Here is a 19,977-nt window from a genome sequence, read left to right on the forward strand (position 1 = left end):
TCCATCTGTTTCTCTCCTCCCATCTGCAAGTTATTCCTTCTCCTGCCCTCTCTGGGAATGGTTTTATCTCCCTTCATTTCCCTCCCGCTGTGTGACTGTCCCTCGACCTCTCCTGTCCCCCCAGCCCTGCCTCTGTCCCCCCAGCGCTATCTGCAGAGGACAGGAGCTCAGGTGCTCACGCTGAGTTATTCCACAGCACCAGATAAATTAAAAGACTTCACGCTCATTTAACCAAGACATTAAAAGCAAATCATTTTACTTGTCAAGAGAGGGGGGAGGGAGGTTTGTTCTCCAATAGCAGAATATGCATTTTAATAAGAATCCCATTCACTTATTTTCCTTTCACGCTTTTTTTCCAGGTTTAACCAACCAAACGTCATCATGCTCTATTAACTGCCAGGTTATATTCGCTTGGGTTCCTTTAATTTACAAAACACTTGTTTACAAAGCCAGCTGCCACAGCACAGGTAACTTAGACGGGATTGTTCGCAAATGCGTTAATGATTTCACAAGCTGGCGGCACGAACCTTACTCATTACAGAATGTCCAACTGTGCAGGGACAAGAGGTGAGGGTCAGTGCAAACTTACTACTGCACCGGAAAGGCTCGGCTTTTGGCCCCAGGTCTAGGTGGTGCGTTAATAAACTTATGCCTAAACTAAATTGGTATAAAAGTATATTCAGTAATTTCTGGATAAAATCATGACGTTATTTAATATGATATTCTAGGGGAAATTGAAGCCCCATCAGTGCATTTCAGTTTCTATTTGCAGTCTACGGTATTAGGCAGTAATGTTGTAGTGATAGCTTTTGTCACTAAAAACAAGATTGCTTTTGCTAGAAGCATTTTTGTTTAACAGAGTATATTGCAAATATTTATCTAATTGAAACTGAAATGTGCTGGCGTCCCTTTAATAGACGGCCGATGAGGTACAGCAGTTTAAAACCCCAGTATTTTGTAGCTTTGAAGTTTAACCCCTTGACTGTGGTCTGCAATGCATTCCATCTTTTGATGGCAGACAACGGGTTAAAAGGGTTTCAGCTGCTTCCCTGCAAGTTGTCACATAATACAGCCAGCTTGGCTTGAATATATTCTGTTTACTGCCCTTCTGTCAGATACGTCATTATAGACAGCAAAACTGCTTATTATTCCATGTGTGGTTTGTTACAGCACCAGTAGGGGCAGAGGAAGAACAAGGCCCTGATATTGATACACTGCATCTAGTCTTTGGTACTTCAGCGTATTTAGATCAGATGTAGCATGAAAGTGCTTTTGAAAACAATTCATCTTAAAAGAAAAAAGTGCAACTTTCTTATTATGGGAGGTGTTGCTATACAGCTCGGATGTTGCCAGTTATCTAGTGATTTTGGTTGTCTGCTGGATACCGGACATTTCAGCAAGAAGCTTTTGCCCTTCCTCACATTAGTGATTTCTACAGTAAGTTATAATATTTGCTCCATAGATTATGTGGGGGGCACAGTAGTTTGCCTGACTTGCCAGTCACATGACACCCTGTGCCCTGGTGAATGTGGCACCTCACCTCCGTCCCCCACTACTCTTCAAAACAAAGCCGGGAGATAAAAATGGGAATGTTGTACAAAACATACTAAACTTTAACATCCAGCAAGTAAGGAGGCTGGAAGGTACCACAACAAAGCAAGAGAAAACAGGATACAGTGAGAGGTGAATACCATTGCCAGTCCCCAGGATTGTAGGATTCAGAGAGACGAATTGAATGTCCTGCAATGTCTCTCAAGGTTAAAACCCCAGCAACACACCAAGATAGACACCAGCGATACACAGCTAGGCAGGATGTTGCTGGCACTAATTAGGTCATTATCGGGTTACTGACACCATAATAAAAGCTTTGGACACACAATATACTTTGTAGACCAGGGGGCCCCATGTGTCTCATTTATATTAGAATCATTGGATCCCTTTACTGATTGCTTAATAGATACCAGGCATTGTCCACTTAAGTCTCTTCAAATGTTCACATCAGAGCAATAAATGACAGGAAATGTGACTGTGGCAAGCATAATGGCAGCACCGGATTGGGGACAACAACCATTTAATTCCCTAGCCCTGTCCCTGTATTTTTATTCCAGTTCTTCACCGTCTCTACCACTTATCTCCATTTTTGCTCTACTCTGTTGTGCTCCTAAAATATTTTTGGCAGTTTGCTCAGTAAAGGAAACACTGATAGCAACAGATGTGCATTCTCCAGTCCCCTATGTCTCCTCTAACTGTACAAAGATGCTCACCATCATGAGTATGTCCATAAAAGATCGCCATCCCCCTGTAAAACTGCCACAGAGAGAAAAGGATGAGGTCACTTCTCTTCCTTCTGGGGACGAATCTTCATCTCTGTAAATTTGAGCGAATACTGCCAACCTGTCCAGGAGGACCATTCAATGCCATCTGCATAGGAAGCATGGTGCCCATGCAGGTATTGGCCATTTAGATTGGATGTGTGGCAGTTGCGGTACCACCATGCCCCATGGTAGAAGCTGGCACAATTGTTCTCGGAGTGGTCGTAGTCCATATCTTTGGTGGTGAATTTCATGCCACTGTGCTTCCCCAGCGAGTCACCTGTAGGATAGAAAATACAACAAAATTACAAGACAAAAACAAGGATGGAAAGTTGAGGATATGCTAACGAAACATGAACTCAAAGCTAATTATATGGATAGTACTCTGCAGAATATAACAATGGATTTGCACAGGTTAAATGTGATTCTAGATGAGCAGTTAGTAAAAACAAAATTTATGCTTATCAGATAAATTCCTTTCTTTCCTGGCAGGGAGAGTCCACAACAATATTCCTTACTGTTGGGAAATACAACACCTGGCCACCAGGAGGAGGCAAAGACACCTCAGCCAAAGGCTTAAATATCCCACCTACTTCCCCCATCCCCAGTCATTCGGGCCGAGGGAACAAGGAAAAGTAGGAGAAACATCAAGGTATAAAGGTGCCAGAAGAATAACAAAAAGGGAGCTGCCCAAAAAATTCTTAAGTGCGGGGCTGTGTACTCTCCCTGCCAGGAAAGAAAATAATTTATCTGGTAACCATAAATTTTGTTTTATTTCCATAAGGCAGGGAGAGTCCACAACAATATTCCTTACTGTTGGGAAAACAATACCCCAGCTCCAGAGGACACTGAAGGAATAACGGGAGGGAATAAAGAAAGGGGCGGGCCCTAGTCTGAAGGCACCACAGCCTGCAAAACCTTTCTCCCAAAAGCTGCTTCAGCCGAAGCAAACACATCAAATTTGCAAGACACGAAAAACAAGATTGAGACTCCAAGACACAGGTCTGATTCTAGTCAGAGCTCAGCTAATTGTTTGTGCAGCAACACCGACGGGGCGATATCTGTCCCTCCAGAGATCTCCATCCTGGAGAAAAGATACAATTCTGCAACTTTTAGCCTTATGCCAAGAAAAACCATGCCTCCTCCACACCAGGTGCAGTAAATTTGCCATGACCTTTATGGTAGATACGCCGAGTAACTGGCTTACAAGCTTGAATCCAAGTGTCTTTGACCACTCTCAGAGTATCCTCTCCTGGCTAGGAATAAGCGTTCAATCTCCGCACAGTCAGCCTCAGAGAATCTAGATTTGAATGTAGGAAGGGACCCTGATATCAGCAGGTCCCTGCGACAAGGGTAACCTCCACAGAGGAGAAGAGGACATTCTCACCAGATACTGCTAACCAGGTCCCTTTGCGGCGAGGATGAAGCAATTTAGAATAACAGATACTAGCTCCTGCTTGATGCGCGGCCCACCACACGAAGGGGAGAAAAGGCAATGAAGGAAAGAGTCTGAACCTCCATGGAACCGCTAGAGCGTTTATTAACTCTGCTTGAGGGTCCCCTCGATCTCGACCCGTACCTGGGTAATTTGGCATGAGACAAGAGGCCATAAGATCTATTTCCGGCATACCCCATCTGCTGCAAATCTCCTCCAACACCTCGGGGTGGAGAGACCATTCCCCCCAGGTGAAAAATTGTCTGCTGAGGAAGTCTGCTTCCCAGTTTGTCACACTCTGCTACTGCAACTTCCTTGAGTTCTGGCCACTGCCATAAGAGTACCCAAGAACCTTCGTAAAGTATCTCTGGGTGCTGATCCAAAAAAGCAAAACTTTAGGAACTGAAAATGATCCTTGTGGATCGGCAACATGCAGGTATGCATCCCTTTAGATCGATGGTAGTCATAAATTGTCCTACCTGAACCAGGGGAAGATCGATCTGATTATCTCCATCGTTGAAGGAGGGGACGCTTAGAAAATGTTTTAGGCACAAGTCCAGAACTCGAATAGGTTCCCTCTTTTTTTGGAACCCATGAAGAGGTTTGATAGAAACCCCAGACCTCTTTCTGATGCAGAGTACCGTGACAAAAAATCTAAAAAGGCTGTCCTCTTCTCTGGTTTTGTAGACAGTCTTGAGAGGAGGTATCTACCCCTGGGCGGATGAGATTTGAATCCTATACTGTACCCTTGAGATACAACCTCCAGTACCCAAGGGTCCTGAACATCCTGAAACCAAGCGTCTGAGAAAAACGACAGTCTGCCCCTACTCGATCCGATCCCAATCGGGGGCCGCTCCTTCATGCAGATTTGTTATCTGTGGGCTTCTTAGTCTGATTGGACTTATTCCAGGACTGAGCAGGCTTCCAGGTACTCTTGGGTTGCTCATGCTTGGAGGACGATTTAGTTCTCTGGGACTTGTCCGAACGAAAGGAACGAAAGTTAGAGAACTGTCGTCCCTTAGTTCTGTTTTTCTTATCTTGCGTAAGGAAAGCACCCTTTCCTCCGGTAACCGTAGAAATGATAGAGTCCAGACCTGGACAAAACAAAACTTACCTTGAAAGGTAAGGAAAGGAGTCTGGATTTAGAAACCATATCGCCAGACCAAGATTTCAACCAGAGAGCTCTACGAGCTAGAACCGCAAAACCTAAAGCTTTTGAGTTCAGACGTATTAATCTGCATATTCCGCATCACAGATTAAGAAGGAATTAGCTATTCATAGAGCCCTTAATACTCTCCTGAATATCCTTGAGGGGAGATTCCACCTCGATAAGCTCTGACAGAGAGGTCACACCAGTAGGTGGAGGTCCAGGCAGCAACTGACGCTGCTGGTTGAAATAAAAATCCTGTGTGTTGAACATTCTTCTCTGGAAACTTTACAACTTCTTTTCCCATGGGTTCCCTAAAGGAAGAACGATCTTCCAGAGGGATAGTGGTACGCTTTGCGTAGCGTCAAAATGGCACCTATCTGTCCTCGTATAAATCCTGTCCTAACTTAGGAATCTTGGGTTCCTCTCGAAGACTTTGCTTACGGAACCTCCAATGTAGACCAAAACCTCCTTTAGCAAAAATCGCAGATGCTCAATCTTAAATCTAAAGCAGGGCTCCTCGGAAGGAGGGGATTTAGTACATGAAGTCTTGGACAATTGAGACATACTGGCTAGATATGATTGGAAATGAGCTGAATCTAATTCAGTAGAACTATGTCTCAACCTTTCTCTTACATTTCCCAGAGATAGGTAAGGCACTCAGGGACGCAGACACAGCAGATTGTAACTGTGTGGTACAAGTCCGCAGGGAAAAGCCCCCTCCAGTATTAGGCATGCCGCAGGGAACTGCATGTGAAGCGTTTGAGGGGATACAGTAGACATCTCCCAGACTACAGAATCCTGAGAGGTTGACAGCTCAGAGGGACTAATTATGCTAGGGGGTTGTAGATTTAGCTCCCTTCTTAGACTATAGAACTGTACCCAGGCAATTGAAACAAAATTGAGCAGGTGGATAAACCACTGCATCCTCACAATATAAACAGGTATTATTATTTATAATAGAATGTGCAGAACCTTCTAACATATTATCAGAGTCCTCCATTGCTGAAGATCCAATCCCACAGTAAAGAAAAAATGTAAACAACAATTCCTCTAGAGCTCATTTTTATTAATAAAAAAGAGGCACCTTTAAAACCCCCAATGGCTGGGGCATTTACCACCTCTTAGACCCAGACAATTATAGGACGCTCTCCGTATGATTGCCAGAGTTCCTGCAGTAAGATTGCAAGGAAAACGTAATGAGCCGCACCCGATGACGTGGTGCGCAAGAAGGAACCTCCTCTGCTCTAAGGAGCGTGCAAAGCTATTAGAAGCTGTGCATCTCACAAAAATGAAAGTTAACCTGTCTGTTTCATTGCCAAAAAAGTATGCAGTCTATTTGAGCCCAAACCTTCACAAAGTGTTCCATAGAGAACAAGGCAGTACATATATACAAAATATATAAATATATATCCCCAAACTGTTCCAAATTAATCTCTGAAATAAGAGATATTAACCCTTAATCCTATTGAGTTAAAATGAGTCACACTATGACCCTAATAACAGGAGTCCCTGCTAAATAGTAAAATAAAAGCGGAATTTCCCTCCAGGATCTATGCTGTGGAACAGATACAGCCTCTCAAGTGTGACACCGCCTTGCCTCTGTGTTCCATGACAGGGACCTGAGTGTGGAAATGCAAGCAGTGTAACCTCGTTAACACTGATTGCCAAGGGAGCTGTTTGAGACAGTCTGGATCCGCTTCACAGAAACTTTCCCTGCATCTCCAGACTCTAACATTCATCAATTCACTTCACTGAGTGGGTTTATATGATTACTTAAAACTCCAGTCGTTTCTTGAAGGGAACATACCCATTTAAGGACTATCCGAATCTTCTGACACCTTCTCTGACATCCTCCTCTAGTCGACAAAAGGCAAAGAATGACTGGGGATAGGGGAAGTGGGGCAGTGACACTTAAGACTTTGGCTGGGGTGTCTTTGCCTCCTCCTGGTGGCCAGGTGTTGTATTATCCAACACTAAGGAATATCATCATGGACTCTCCCTGCCTTATGGAAAGAAATGTATAATCTGTAGACTGGAAACAAACTAAAAAAATACAAACTATAATCTTTCAAGTGGAAAATAGTTTTTAAGGGACCTGATAAAAAATATATATATTTAGTCAAAAAATATGTGTATAATATAATTAGAGGTGCAGACCCTATAAATTAATATAATATCAACTTTAGAAGAAAGATAATAAGGGTAAGTGAACCTTATAAAAAGATAGGGAATTCAGCACTCTCTACACATAAAGAGCAACAGCAAAAATTATTATGCCAATTTAATAAACATATAAGGAGTAATTAGTGGGAGGACCTGAAACAAGCAAAAGACAAGAACTTGAAAAAAACAAATACATATGTTCAAAGCACTATAGGATTTATTAAAGAACAATGTCATATAAATAAAAACTGAAAAAGTGAAACAAACAAAAAAAATCAATTGAAATACTATAAAGTTCAATTAATTGAGACGTCTCATGGTAAATGTAGCAAGGAGTATCAATATGAATAGGCTAGTATAGTATAGCTTCGTTATAGAGAAGATTACAACTCAATCAGAGGATAGCCCCTAATAGAATTAAAGGGACCTGCTAGTCATGAACAAAAACATGGAGGATCTATGTAATAACTCAAAACGCTGAAGCTCAATGATGTGATTAAATAGCCAATTATAACAGCTATATGTACACGCAAAAACACAAATAGGTGATGGAGAATGTTACAGCAATCCGATATACCTAAAGCCAGACACAACACCACAATCAGAGGACAGTCCCAAAGTATAGAGGGATAACACTGTCTTGATAAACAATGAGGATCTATGTGTGTGGCAAAGCGGGTATAGCGTAGTAAATAATGAAGTGAGTTGTCAAAACATAAATCACAGATAGAAACGACCAGACTTATGTGTACATTCATTATGACCCTTGTAAGGGGAGAAACTTTTAATACTCAGTCCATCCAGGTGGTTTATTAAGATTATAATCTTTCAAGTACCATACTGAGTATGTAAAGAGTTGGCGGATCATTCACAGTCAGGAGGTCACAGGACACATTCATGGCTTTGGACCAAATCTACAGGCTACGCCAAAGCTACAAAAGTATTTTTATGAGGCCATAAAATGTGTTTAATATGCTTGCTGTGTAGCAAATGTAACATTGTACCTGCTGTTCCTGAATATTCAGATACAGTAAGAGGATATCCATCTTCTTCTGGGTTTGCAGACAACAAGCCCACGCCAAAGTTGTTGTATTGAGCAAAAGCTGTGGCATTGTCAAAGTCTTCCAGGTCAATACGGAGCTGGTAATGGGCCTGCATAGTCAGCAAGTAAATTCGTTGGAGGCCTGGTAGATAGACAGAAAGTGGAATAACACATAATGAAAAGCAACAGAATGGAATGCTCACAACATCAGTAAGTGGAGCAATGTTATATTTGTATCTTGTGGCCCTTACTCTGGCACCTGTCAAGGCTGACCTCTTTTTAGTAAAGGGGATATGAGTCTAGACTCACACAGTAAACTGCACTAGTAATATAGATGTCCTCCTCCATCCTCATAGCTGGATTACCTGGAAGAGCCTTGAATACTGTTCTCACCATGTCGATTAGAATATCAGCAGAATACAAACTCAGTACTTCTGTTTGCAGATGTCAATTAAGTTTCCCTTGCAGGATCCAAGCAGCCTGGCACTCAGAACCCTGAATAAACGGTTCTAGCATAGGGAAGTGAAAATGGCTCAGCAGAGAAAGGGATCGGTTGGTTTTTATTGTTTATATCAGGCCGGCCTTTGAGCAAGGCGGCCAGCCTCGGTCCTGCAGTCAGGGGGGCCCGCCGCACCGGTTAAAAAAAATAATAATAATTTTCTGCCCTTTTTTTTTTTAAATACATTTTTTTTGGCGCCATTTTTTTATTTTCGGAGCAAATTTTAGCCCGGGAGTGAGGAGGAGGGCACAGAGTGACTGGTGCGGTGCTGAAAGGTGAGGAGACGGGAGCACCGAAGGCTGTCAGTCAGAGTTACTGTCAGACCAGTCAGGAAACTCAGTCAGCAGAGTGGGGCCAGGGGAAATCGCAGGCAGCGCAGGAGTGAGGAGTCATGTGACCAAGTGGACCTAAGAAAAGGTGTAGAAACACAGTTTACAAAGTTTAAAAGTGGAAGATGAAAAGTTGGTTTGAGAGAACTTGAGCTTTAGAAAATCTTCAGTAAATATTTGGAGCATATACTGGATTTTACAAGAAAAAAAACTCCCCTTTTCTCATTAAATTAATTAGCTCTGAGTGGTTTTTTACACATGACTTTACATTAATCTTGTTAATTTGTGTGTTCAGTTGTGGCTGGTATATTTCACAATCTCAAATGTGCAGTGATGATTTTATTGCAGGGCTGCTGGGGGCATCATTTTATTGCAGAGGGCATCATTTTATTGCAGGGGGCTGGGGCATGGGGGCATAATTTTATTGCAGCGGGGCTGGGGGCTTCATTTTATTGCAGGGGGCTGGGGCCTGGGGACATCATTTTAGTGTAGGGGCCTGGGGACATCATTTTATTGCAGGGGGCTGGCCTAGGGGCTTCATATTATTGCTGGGGCATCATTTATTGCAGGGGGGCTCAGGGCATCATTTTATTGCAGGAGGGCTGGGGGCATCATTTTATTGCTGGGGCATCATTTTTTTGCAGGGGGCTGAGGGAATCATTTTAATTTGCAAGGGGCATAATTTTTATTGCAGGGGGGCTGGGGCCTGGGGGCAACATTTTAGTGCAGGGGCCAAGCTGGGGGACATAAATTTTATTGCAGGGCAAGGGGGGCTGGCCTGGGGGCATCATTTTTATTGCAGGGGAGCTCAGGGCATCATTTTATTGCTGGGGTGCTGGGGACATCATTTTATTGCAGCAGGGCTGGGGGCTTAATTTTATTGCATAGTGCTGGGGCCGGGGGGCATCATTTTAGCGCAGGGGCCTGGGGACATCATTTGATTGCAGGGGGGCTGGGGCTTGGGGGGCTTCATTTTATTGCCGAGGGCCATCATTTTATTGCAGGAGGGCTGGGGGCATCATTTTATTGCAAGGGTGCTGGGGGCATCACTTTATTGCAAGGGTGCTGGGGGTATCATTTTCTTGCAGCGGGCTGGGGGGCATCATTTTATTGTAGGGGGGGCTGGGGCTGGGGGCATTATTTTAGTGCAGGGGCCTGGGGACATCATTTTATTGCAGGGGGGCTGGGGGCATAATTTTATTGCTGGGAGCATCATTTTATTGCAGGGCTGCTGGGGGCATCATTTTATTGCAGTGGGGCTGAGGGCTTTATTTTATTGCTGGGGCCTGTGGGCATCATTTTAGTGCAGGGGCCTGGGGACCTCATTTTATTGCAGGGGGCTGGCCTAGGGGCTTCATATTTTTGCTGGGGGAATCATTTATTGCAGGGGTGCTCAGGGCATCATTTTATTGCAGGAGGGCTGGGGGCATCATTGTATTGCTGGGAGCATCATTTTATTGCAGGGGTGCTAGGGGCATCATTTTATTGCAGGGGACCTGGGGGGCATTATTTTAGTGCAGGGGCTTGGGGACATCATTTTATTGCAGGGGCTGGGGCTTGGGGGCTTCATCTTTAATTGCTGGGGGGCATCATTTTATTGCAGAGGGGCTGGGGGCATCATTTTATTGCTGGGAGCATCATTTTATTTCAAGGGTGCTGGGGGCATCATTTTATTGCAAGGGTACCTGGGGGTATCATTTTATTGCAGTGGGCTGGGGCATCATTTTATTGTAGGGGGGCTGGGGCCTGGGGGCATTATTTTAGTGCAGGGGCCTTGGGGACATCATTTTATTGCAGAGGGGCTGGGAGCATAATTTTATTGCTGGGAGCATCATTTTATTGCAGTGGGGCTGAGGGCTTCATTTTATTGCTGGGGCCTGTGGGCATCATTTTAGTGCAGGGGCCTGGGGACCTCATTTTATTGCAGGGGGCTGGCCTAGGGGCTTCATATTTTTGCTGGGGCATCATTTATTGCAGGGGGGCTCAGGGCATCATTTTATTGCAGGAGGGCTGGTAGCATCATTTTATTGCTGGGACCATCATTTTATTGCAGGGGTGCTGGGGGCATCATTTTATTGCAGGGGGCCTAGGGGCATTATTTTAGTGCAGGGGCCTGGGGACATCTTTTTATTGCAGGGGCTGGGGGCATCATTTTATTGCAGGTGGGCTCAGGGGGCATCATTTCACTGCTGGGAGTATCATTTTATTGCAGCATGCTGGGGCATCATTTTATTGCAGGGGGGCTGGGGCCTGGGGGCATCATTTTAGTGCAGGAGCCTGGGGACATAATTTTATTGCAGAGGCTGGGGCATCATTTTATTGCAGGGGGCTGGCCTGGGGGCTTCATTGTATTGCTGGGGGCATCATTTATTGCAGGGGGGGGCACAGTGCATAATTTTATTGCAGGGGGGCTGGCGGGCAACATTTTATTGCTGGGAGCATCATTTTATTGCAGGGGGGCTGGGCGCATCATTTTATTGCAGGGGGGCTGGGGGCATCATTTTATTGCAGGGGGCTGGGGCATCATTTTATTGCTGGGAGCATTATTTTATTGCAAGGGTGCTGGGGGCATAATTTTATTGCAAGGGGGCTGGGGGCATCATTTTATTGCAAGGGGGCTGGGGAGCATCATTTTATTGCAGGGGGGCTGGGGCATCATTTTATTGCAGGGGGCTGGTGCATCATTTTATTGCAGGGGGGCCGGGGCATCATTTTAATTGCAGGGGGGTCGCGGGCATCATTTTATTGCAAGGGGGCTGGAAGCATTATTTTATTGCAGCAGGACTGGGGGCATTATTTTATTGCAGGGGGCTGGGGCCTGGGGCAACATTTTAGTGCAGGGGCCTGACTGGGGACACAATTTTATTGCAGGGGCCAGGGGGGATGGCCTGGGGGCTTTATTGCAGGGGGGATGGTGCTATTACAGTATTGTAAGGTATTGTACATGTGTTCTGATTCACAATAACATGGATATTAAAGCTATCCTAGCTTTTGAAATAAAAAACAACTTTGAGTAGCCTGTTTGTGGTTTTATCAGCCGTTATATGCATCTTAGTTGTTTATCATAAAATATGATCTGACTTTCTTCCTTGGCCACTGAGTCCTATTGGTGTGGTGCATGTTACGTGTGGTGTCATTAATAAAAGCTCAATAACACAGCTTGGCAGACCATCATGTGTCACAATACCTCAAGTTATGGATTTAAAATTGTATAAAGGAAATACCACATAACTGTAATTTGTAGCTAACCAGCTTAGTTACAGTAAGTACCTGTCAGTAAGTACCTGCTATAAAGAATAAGATGCACAGATACTGATATAAAAATCCAGTATAAAATGGTTTAAAAACGTACTTAGAAGCTTTGTTTAGCTCTGTTGAAAAGGTAGTTGGAAAGCCCACTGCAAGTGGGAAATAAGACACTCCCCCCCCCTCCCCCTTCTTTTGTATATGAAAAGACCCTTTACACAAACAGGAGCAAGCTGGAGAAGGTAGCTGACGGTATTCAAATAAAACTTTGGGGCTTGGTTTGGAGTCTGAAAATCAGAGCAATGTTATTTAAAAATAAGCAAAATTATACATTTAAAAAAAAACAAAAAAAACTTTATGGCCTTTATAAATAGATTATCTACAAAACATGTATGCAAAGAAAAAATGAGTGTATAATGGCCCTTTAAGCATTTTACACCATTTCTAGACATTTTTGCTATGGGATTTCATGATATTAACATCTGTAAGATTATGGGAATATTGGACATCAATGTCTAATGTCTACAGCAAAGAATGTAACTACAAAGTTAAACTTTACATTCATTGTAACTTGGTGTAACTAAGGTACTTTTTGTTTAAATGCAATGCCAGATTTGCTTTCAGTTGCATATAAAATGCACACTTATGAGAAGACATGTCAATGTACACTACCTAACTGCTTTCTATAATGGCTGGGGCTATGAATCAAACCTTATTACAACAGGTAGCTGCCGTACCTTGGTATTCTAAATAAAGCATTAACATCTTTAAAAAAAAAATTGTTTATAAGTATTCCCATTACCCTTGTGTAGTGTGCGTGCTGTCTATGTTGCCTGTGTGTGTGTGGTGGGGGGGGGATAGCTATTAACTAAATGTGTGACATATTATTTACCACATTTACAGAGGGTTTCTTCTGCTTCTGTGTGTATGGGCTGTGTGTGTGGGGGGCTGTGTGTGTGGGAGGGGGAGCTGTGTGTGGGGGGCTGTGTGTGTGTGTGCGGTGGCTTTCTGCATAATTCCTTATTATATACATAAACAATTGTTCCAATGGTACAAATGGTATATTGCAATATTTACAATGTTATAGTGCTCCACGTTAGTGGATTTATATGTTTTGTTTATATAAAATGTTGTGCATTACCTTAAATGATTGTTCTCCCATTTTTTTATTTTATTTTAAAAGCTGTGGGGGCGGAGATTGCGCATGGTTGGGGTGGAGATTGGGCAGGGTTGGGGGCGGAGATTGGGCAAGGTTGGGGGGTAGAGATAGGGCGGGGTTGGGGCAGAGATTGGGCGGGGTTTGGGCAGAGATTTGGACAGGGTTGGAAGTGGAGATTGGGCGGGTTGAGGGTGGAGATTGGGCGGGGGTTGGGGCGGAGATTGGACGGGTTAGGGGCAGAGATTGGGCAGGGTTGGGGGCAAATATTGGACAGGGTTGGATGGCGGAGATGGGGTGGGGTGGAGATTGGGCGGGGTTGGGGCGGAGATTGGGCGAGGTTGGGGCGGAGATTGGGCAGGTTTGGGGGCGGAGATTGGGCAGGTTGGGGCAGAGATTGGGCAGGGTTGGGGGCGAATATTGGACAGGGTTGGAGGGCGGAGATGGGGTGGGGGCGGAGATTGGGCGGGTTGAGGGTGGAGATTGGGCAGGTTTGGGGGCGGAGATTGGACAGGTTAGGGGTGGAGATTTGGCAGGGTTGGGGCAAATATTGGAGAGGGTTGGATGGCAGAGATTGGGTGGGGTGGGGTCGGAGATTGGGTGGGGTGGGGGTGGAGATTTGGCAGGGGTGGGGTCGGAGATTGGGTGGGGTGGGGGTGGAGATTTGGCAGGGGTGGGGGCGGAGATTGGGCACGGTTGGGGGTAGAGATTGGGCGGGTTGGGGTGGAGATTGGGCGGGGTTGGGGCAGAGATTGGGCGGGGTTGGGGGCGGAGATTGGACAGGTTGAGGGCAGAGATTGGGCAGAGTTGGGGGCGAATATTGGACAGGGTTGGAGGGTGGAAATTGGGCGGGGTTGGGGCAGAGAGAAAGGGGCCCCATTTTGTCATCCTGCCTTGAGCCCCGCAATGGCTAGGGTCGGCCCTGGTTTATATAATAAATAATATCCCAGGAAATGAAGGGCTCAGGTACTTCAGAATATCTTATAGAGCAGTCTCTTTCAGAGTTAAGTGAAACTCTAGTTTAAAATTAAAAGACTCATTTGTGGCAGCTTTTTATTTGAAAATGCAAATCCTTATTTTATTGTTTAAGCCCTTTATAAGCTACACACATTAAAAGAAGAGATTGTTTAAGTATAAAATCATCTAATAAAATAAGTGTTTATATATTTTCTACCTTACAAACTGGATCCTGGTTTGTTTAACTGGTTCTCTGTCACATTTGTGAGAATTGGTGTGGATTGATCTCTGTAGCTTTCTAGCCGAGGTTGTTAAAAGAATTCATTACGAGTGTAGAGTGCTATGAATAAGATCTATTGCTTATACCATTTGGGATAAGGTTTTTTTCATATCCCACAATTAGGAATGGCCCTTGCTTTACTAATGACTCCTTTCCTTTAATAAGTTTGAATCTTGTTTTCTCCTCTTGTGAAGTCTGGGGGGGGGAGGGGGTATTCTTGGGGTGGATGCACCTGTTTTTTTCTGTTAAATACATAAGCATAATACAGCTGCCTTTATAAACAATATCAAATGAAACAAAACGGAGCAGAGATCCAGTTGTGACAACAATCCAGGAGGGTAGAAATTAAAGTGGAGCATGATGGGAGCTGAAGGTAGAACTTCTCTAGCTGGACAAACGTGCCATAGCCTGCAGTTACTTTACCCTTCTGTAGTCACTAATAATGCTAAAGAGACCGACAAATATGTGTTTAGTGATTAGCGCATCTGATTTTTCGTTAATGGCCCTAGATAATTGTGTTCAACTACACCTGCAAAGGTGGTAACGCATATGCAGGGCCGTTTCTAGAGAATCTGGCTCCCAGGGCAAAATTCCAAAATACGGTCCCCTCACAGATTCTAAAGTCCCCCTCCTAGACCTTGCATGTCACTCCGTCATTTAGAGGTCAGCTCCAAAGCAGCAGTGCTCTACTGGGACCTACCTGGTGAGCAAATGACAAGAGACAAATGTGTGTTGCAGCCAACCACCAGTTAGCTCCTAGTAGTGCATTGCTGCTGCTAAGGATATGTACATATGCTTTTCAACAATGGATACCAAGAGAACAAGAATAATAGAATTGTCTTAACATTTGTTAGTGTATCCTGAATTATGAAAGTTTAATTTTGACTTTCCTATCCCTTTAAATAAGTCCTTTTTCTACTACAATGTTTTTTCCAAATATATTGATATTATCTAAAAATATCTTTATATCTTTTACTAATTCCCATTCTATTTATACTTTTCTTATAGCTATGCATATTTATTTGTTTACTGCATATCAATCCCTTTAAATTCGTATCCAAAATGTATCTACAAAACGTCAATAGACTTTAAAGTTGAACTTTGCAAAAAAGTCATCAGGTCAGATTTTCTAAAGTATTGCAATATGTCACTAGGCGTATTTGTAACATATTTAGGGCTCTATTACAATTGTTTAGAAAAGTTATAAGTTATAACAATTGTTTTTTTTACAAAATTCACTATTAAAGTCTATGAGACTTTTGCACATAAATAATTTGATAAAGAACTGTAATATCTGTTTATTTCTCCAACATTGGTGTGTCCGTTCCACGGCGTCATCCATTACTTGTGGGAAATGTTCTCCCCCACAGGGAAAGGCAAGGAGAGCACACAGCAAGAGCTGTCCATATAGCTCCCCCTCTGGCTCCGCCCCCCAGTTATTCTCCTTGCCGCTCTGAACAAGTAGCATCTACCACGGGGATGGCGAGGAGTTTGTGGTGTTAGTTGTAGTTTTTTATTCTTCTATCAAGAGGACTGGCAGCTTTGCCAGATGTACAAGCTTTTGTTCAGGCTTTGGTTAGAATCAAGCCTGTTTACAGACCCATGACTCCTCCTTGGAGTCTAAATTTAGTTTTTTCAGTTCTTCAAGGGGTTCCATTTGAATCCTTACATTCCATAGATATTAAGTTACTATCTTGGAAAGTTCTGTTTTTGGTTGCTATTTCTTCTGCTAGAAGAGTTTCTGAATTATCTGCTTTGCAGTGTGATCCACCCTATCTGGTGTTCCATTCAGATAAGGTTGTTTTGCGTACTAAGCCTGGTTTTCTTCCAAAAGTTGTTTCCAACGAGAACATCAACCAGGAAATAGTTGTTCCTTCTTTGTGTCAGAATCCAGTTTCAAAGAAGGAACGTTTATTACACAATTTAGATGTTGTTCGTGCTTTAAAGTTCTATTTAGAAGCAACAAAAGATTTTAGACAAACCTCATCCTTGTTTGTCGTTTACTCTGGTAAGAGGAGAGGTCAAAAAGCTACTGCTACCTCTCTCTCTTTCTGGCTGAAAAGCATTATCCGCTTGGCTTATGAGACTGCCGGACGGCAGCCTCCTGACCGTATCACAGCTCACTCTACTAGGGCTGTGGCTTCCACATGGGCCTATAAGAACGAGGCTTCTGTTGACCAGATATGTAAGGCAGCGACTTGGTCTTCTCTGCACACTTTTGCCAAATTCTACAAATTTGATATTTTTGCTTCTTCGGAGGCTGTTTTTGGGAGAAAGGTTTTGCAAGCCGTGGTGCCTTCTGTTTAGGTAACCTGATTTGCTCCCTCCCTTCATCCGTGTCCTAAAGCTTTGGTATTGGTTCCCACAAGTTATGGATGACGCGTGGACCGGACACACCAATGTTGGAGAAAACAGAATTTATGCTTACCTGATAAATTACTTTCTCCAACGGTGTGTCCGGTCCACGGCCCGCCCTGGTTTTTTTAATCAGGTTGAAAAAATTTTTCTTTATACACTACAGTCACCACGGCACCCTATAGTTTCTCCTTTTTCTCCTAACCGTCGGTCGAATGACTGGGGGGCGGAGCCAGAGGGGGAGCTATATGGACAGCTCTTGCTGTGTGCTCTCCTTGCCTTTCCCTGTGGGGGAGAACATTTCCCACAAGTAATGGATGACGCCGTGGACCGGACACACCGTTGGAGAAAGTAATTTATCAAGTAAGCATAAATTCTGTTTTTTCAAATATATTATACACACAGGCAGTAATAGACAGAGACATGCACACACAGGCAGTAATAGACAGCGACATGCACACGTAGACAGTAATAGACAGAGACATGCACACACAGGCAGTAATAGACAGAGACATGCACACATAGACAGTAATAGACAGACATGCACACACAGACAGTAATAGACAGAGACATGCACTCACAGGCAGTAATAGACAGAGACATGCACTCACAGACAGTAATAGACAGAGACATGCACTCACAGACAGTAATATACAGAGATATGCACACACAGACAGTAATAGACAGAGACATGCAATCACAGACAGTAATATACAGAGACATGCAATCACAGACAGTAATAGACAGAGATATGCACACACAGACAGTAATAGACAGAGACATGCAATCACAGACAGTAATATACAGAGACATGCAATCACAGACAGTAATAGACAGAGACATGCACTCACAGACAGTAATATACAGAGATATGCACTCACAGACAGTAATATACAGAGATATGCACTCACAGACAGTAATAGACAGAGACATGCACTCACAGACAGTAATAGACAGAGACATGCACTCACAGACAGTAATAGACAGAGACATGCACTCACAGACAGTAATATACAGAGACATGCACTCACAGACAGTAATATACAGAGAAGTCATCTATCTTGACCTTTCAACGAAATTTTGCCTCCACCTGTCTGGCTAAGATCTACATTCAGCGGCATTTATTTAACCGCATGCAGTCTTAAGGAGAAAAAAAGACCGACCACATCTAGCCAAGATACGATCGGTCACTGACCGTAAGGTGAGAGAGTGGAGACCAAAAGAGGGCAAACACCACCACACCGGATCTCCATCGTGGAAATAACCTCCAAACCAAGGAGCGAAAATCTGTTGGCGGCACATATTGAACAGCAAAAAATCATCGAAACCCATTTACAAGAACCACAAGGATCCCTAAGCCGCAACATAGAAAGAAAGTTCGGTCACTGACCGACAGGAAACATAATCACCCAGAGCGGCATTTACTTAACCGCAAAGAAAATCATCGACACCAAGTTTCAGCAACCAAATGGAACACTAAGCGACAACGGAGAAAGATTGCACGGTCACTGACCGATAAAGAAAAAAATCACCCAAAGCGGCGTTTATTTAACCGCATAACAACAGAAAATCCCAAACAGGTAACTGTCAGTCAAGCACCTAACGGGCCTGGCTAAACCACTTCATAATAGCGGTAAATAATCCGGCTAACTTTTAAACAACAGGGTCATCTGACCACTACACATTCAGAACCGCTCTAAATAGAGCATTACCTACTTAGTATTCAATACGGATACAAGGTATCTTCATAATATATTCACTAAAAGTTTAATAATAATATACACATATAGTGTTGGAAGCATAAAGATAATTAAGGTATATACCTCATTTATATGCAAATCAAATCCAAACATATGCATAGTACAGCATGTAAAGATTGAACATTGTGTTTTAAAGAAAGTGCTTTTAAATTGACTTTTACATTTGCGCATTTTATGTAAACTTATATGTACATACGGCTAAAGTTAAACTGATACCGGTGTCTTAAACATACAAAAGTATTTATTTCAACTGTATTGAATTTTTATTTATATTTGTATGATATGTTAAACCAAAAATAAACCTACATATACTCAAAATATAGTATTGTGGTAATTTGAAAAAGGAATATTCTTTCGGAGGTGTTGCACAATTTTATATAATTTTATATTTTAATGATTATCACACTCACAACCTTAATTTCATACTGGGAATAGCATTTTTGCGCCACATACCACATTTTTTCTTTTTTTCATTACTTTTGGGATAATTTTTTTTTCAGGTGAGCAAATTCCCCACCTTCTTACAGTCTAAACCATTTTTTGACTATTCAAAGTAATATACAGAGACATGCACTCACAGACAGTAATAGACAGAGACATGCACTCACAGACAGTAATAGACAGAGACATGCACTCACAGACAGTAATAGACAGATACATGCACACACAGGCAGTAATAGACAGAGACATGCACTCACAGACAGTAAAAGACAGAGACATGCACTCACAGACAGTAATAGACAGAGACATGCACTCACAGACAGTAATAGACAGAGACATGCACTCACAGACAGTAATAGACAGAGACATGCACTCACAGACAGTAATAGACAGAGACATGCATTCACAGACAGTAATAGACAGAAGCATGCACACACAGGCAGTAATAGACAGAGACATGCACTCACAGGCAGTAATATACAGAGATATGCACTCACAGAAAATAATAGACAGAGACATGCACTCAAAGGCAGTAATATACAGAGATATGCACTCATAGACAATAATAGACAGAGACATGCACACATAGACAGTAATAGACAAAGACATGCACACACAGGCAGTAATAGACAGAGACATGCACTCACAGACAGTAATAGACAGAGACATGCACACACAGACAGTAATAGACAGAGACATGCACTCACAGACAGTAATAGACAGAGACATGCACTCACAGACAGTAATAGACAGAGACATGCATTCACAGACAGTAATAGACAGAAGCATGCACACACAGGCAGTAATAGACAGAGACATGCACTCACAGGCAGTAATATACAGAGATATGCA

At 43.2% G+C, this 19,977-nt stretch overlaps 1 protein-coding gene across 1 annotated transcript in view; it reads right to left on the minus strand.

Annotated features, from left to right (window-relative positions):
• Positions 1-226: 226 nt before the first annotated feature.
• Positions 227-19,977, minus strand: part of FIBCD1 (fibrinogen C domain containing 1) — a 198,688-nt gene continuing 178,937 nt past the window's right edge. The window contains exons 7-8 of the mRNA XM_053696244.1: positions 8,065-8,244; positions 227-2,592 (exon numbers count right to left, since the gene is read on the minus strand). Of these exons, the coding sequence (XP_053552219.1) occupies positions 2,333-2,592; positions 8,065-8,244 (440 nt within the window). The 3' untranslated portion in view covers positions 227-2,332. The remainder of the gene's footprint in view (positions 2,593-8,064; positions 8,245-19,977) is intronic.

The sequence above is a fragment of the Bombina bombina genome, chromosome 12, assembly GCF_027579735.1.
Source record: "Bombina bombina isolate aBomBom1 chromosome 12, aBomBom1.pri, whole genome shotgun sequence".
In the NCBI taxonomy this organism is placed as follows: domain Eukaryota; kingdom Metazoa; phylum Chordata; class Amphibia; order Anura; family Bombinatoridae; genus Bombina; species Bombina bombina.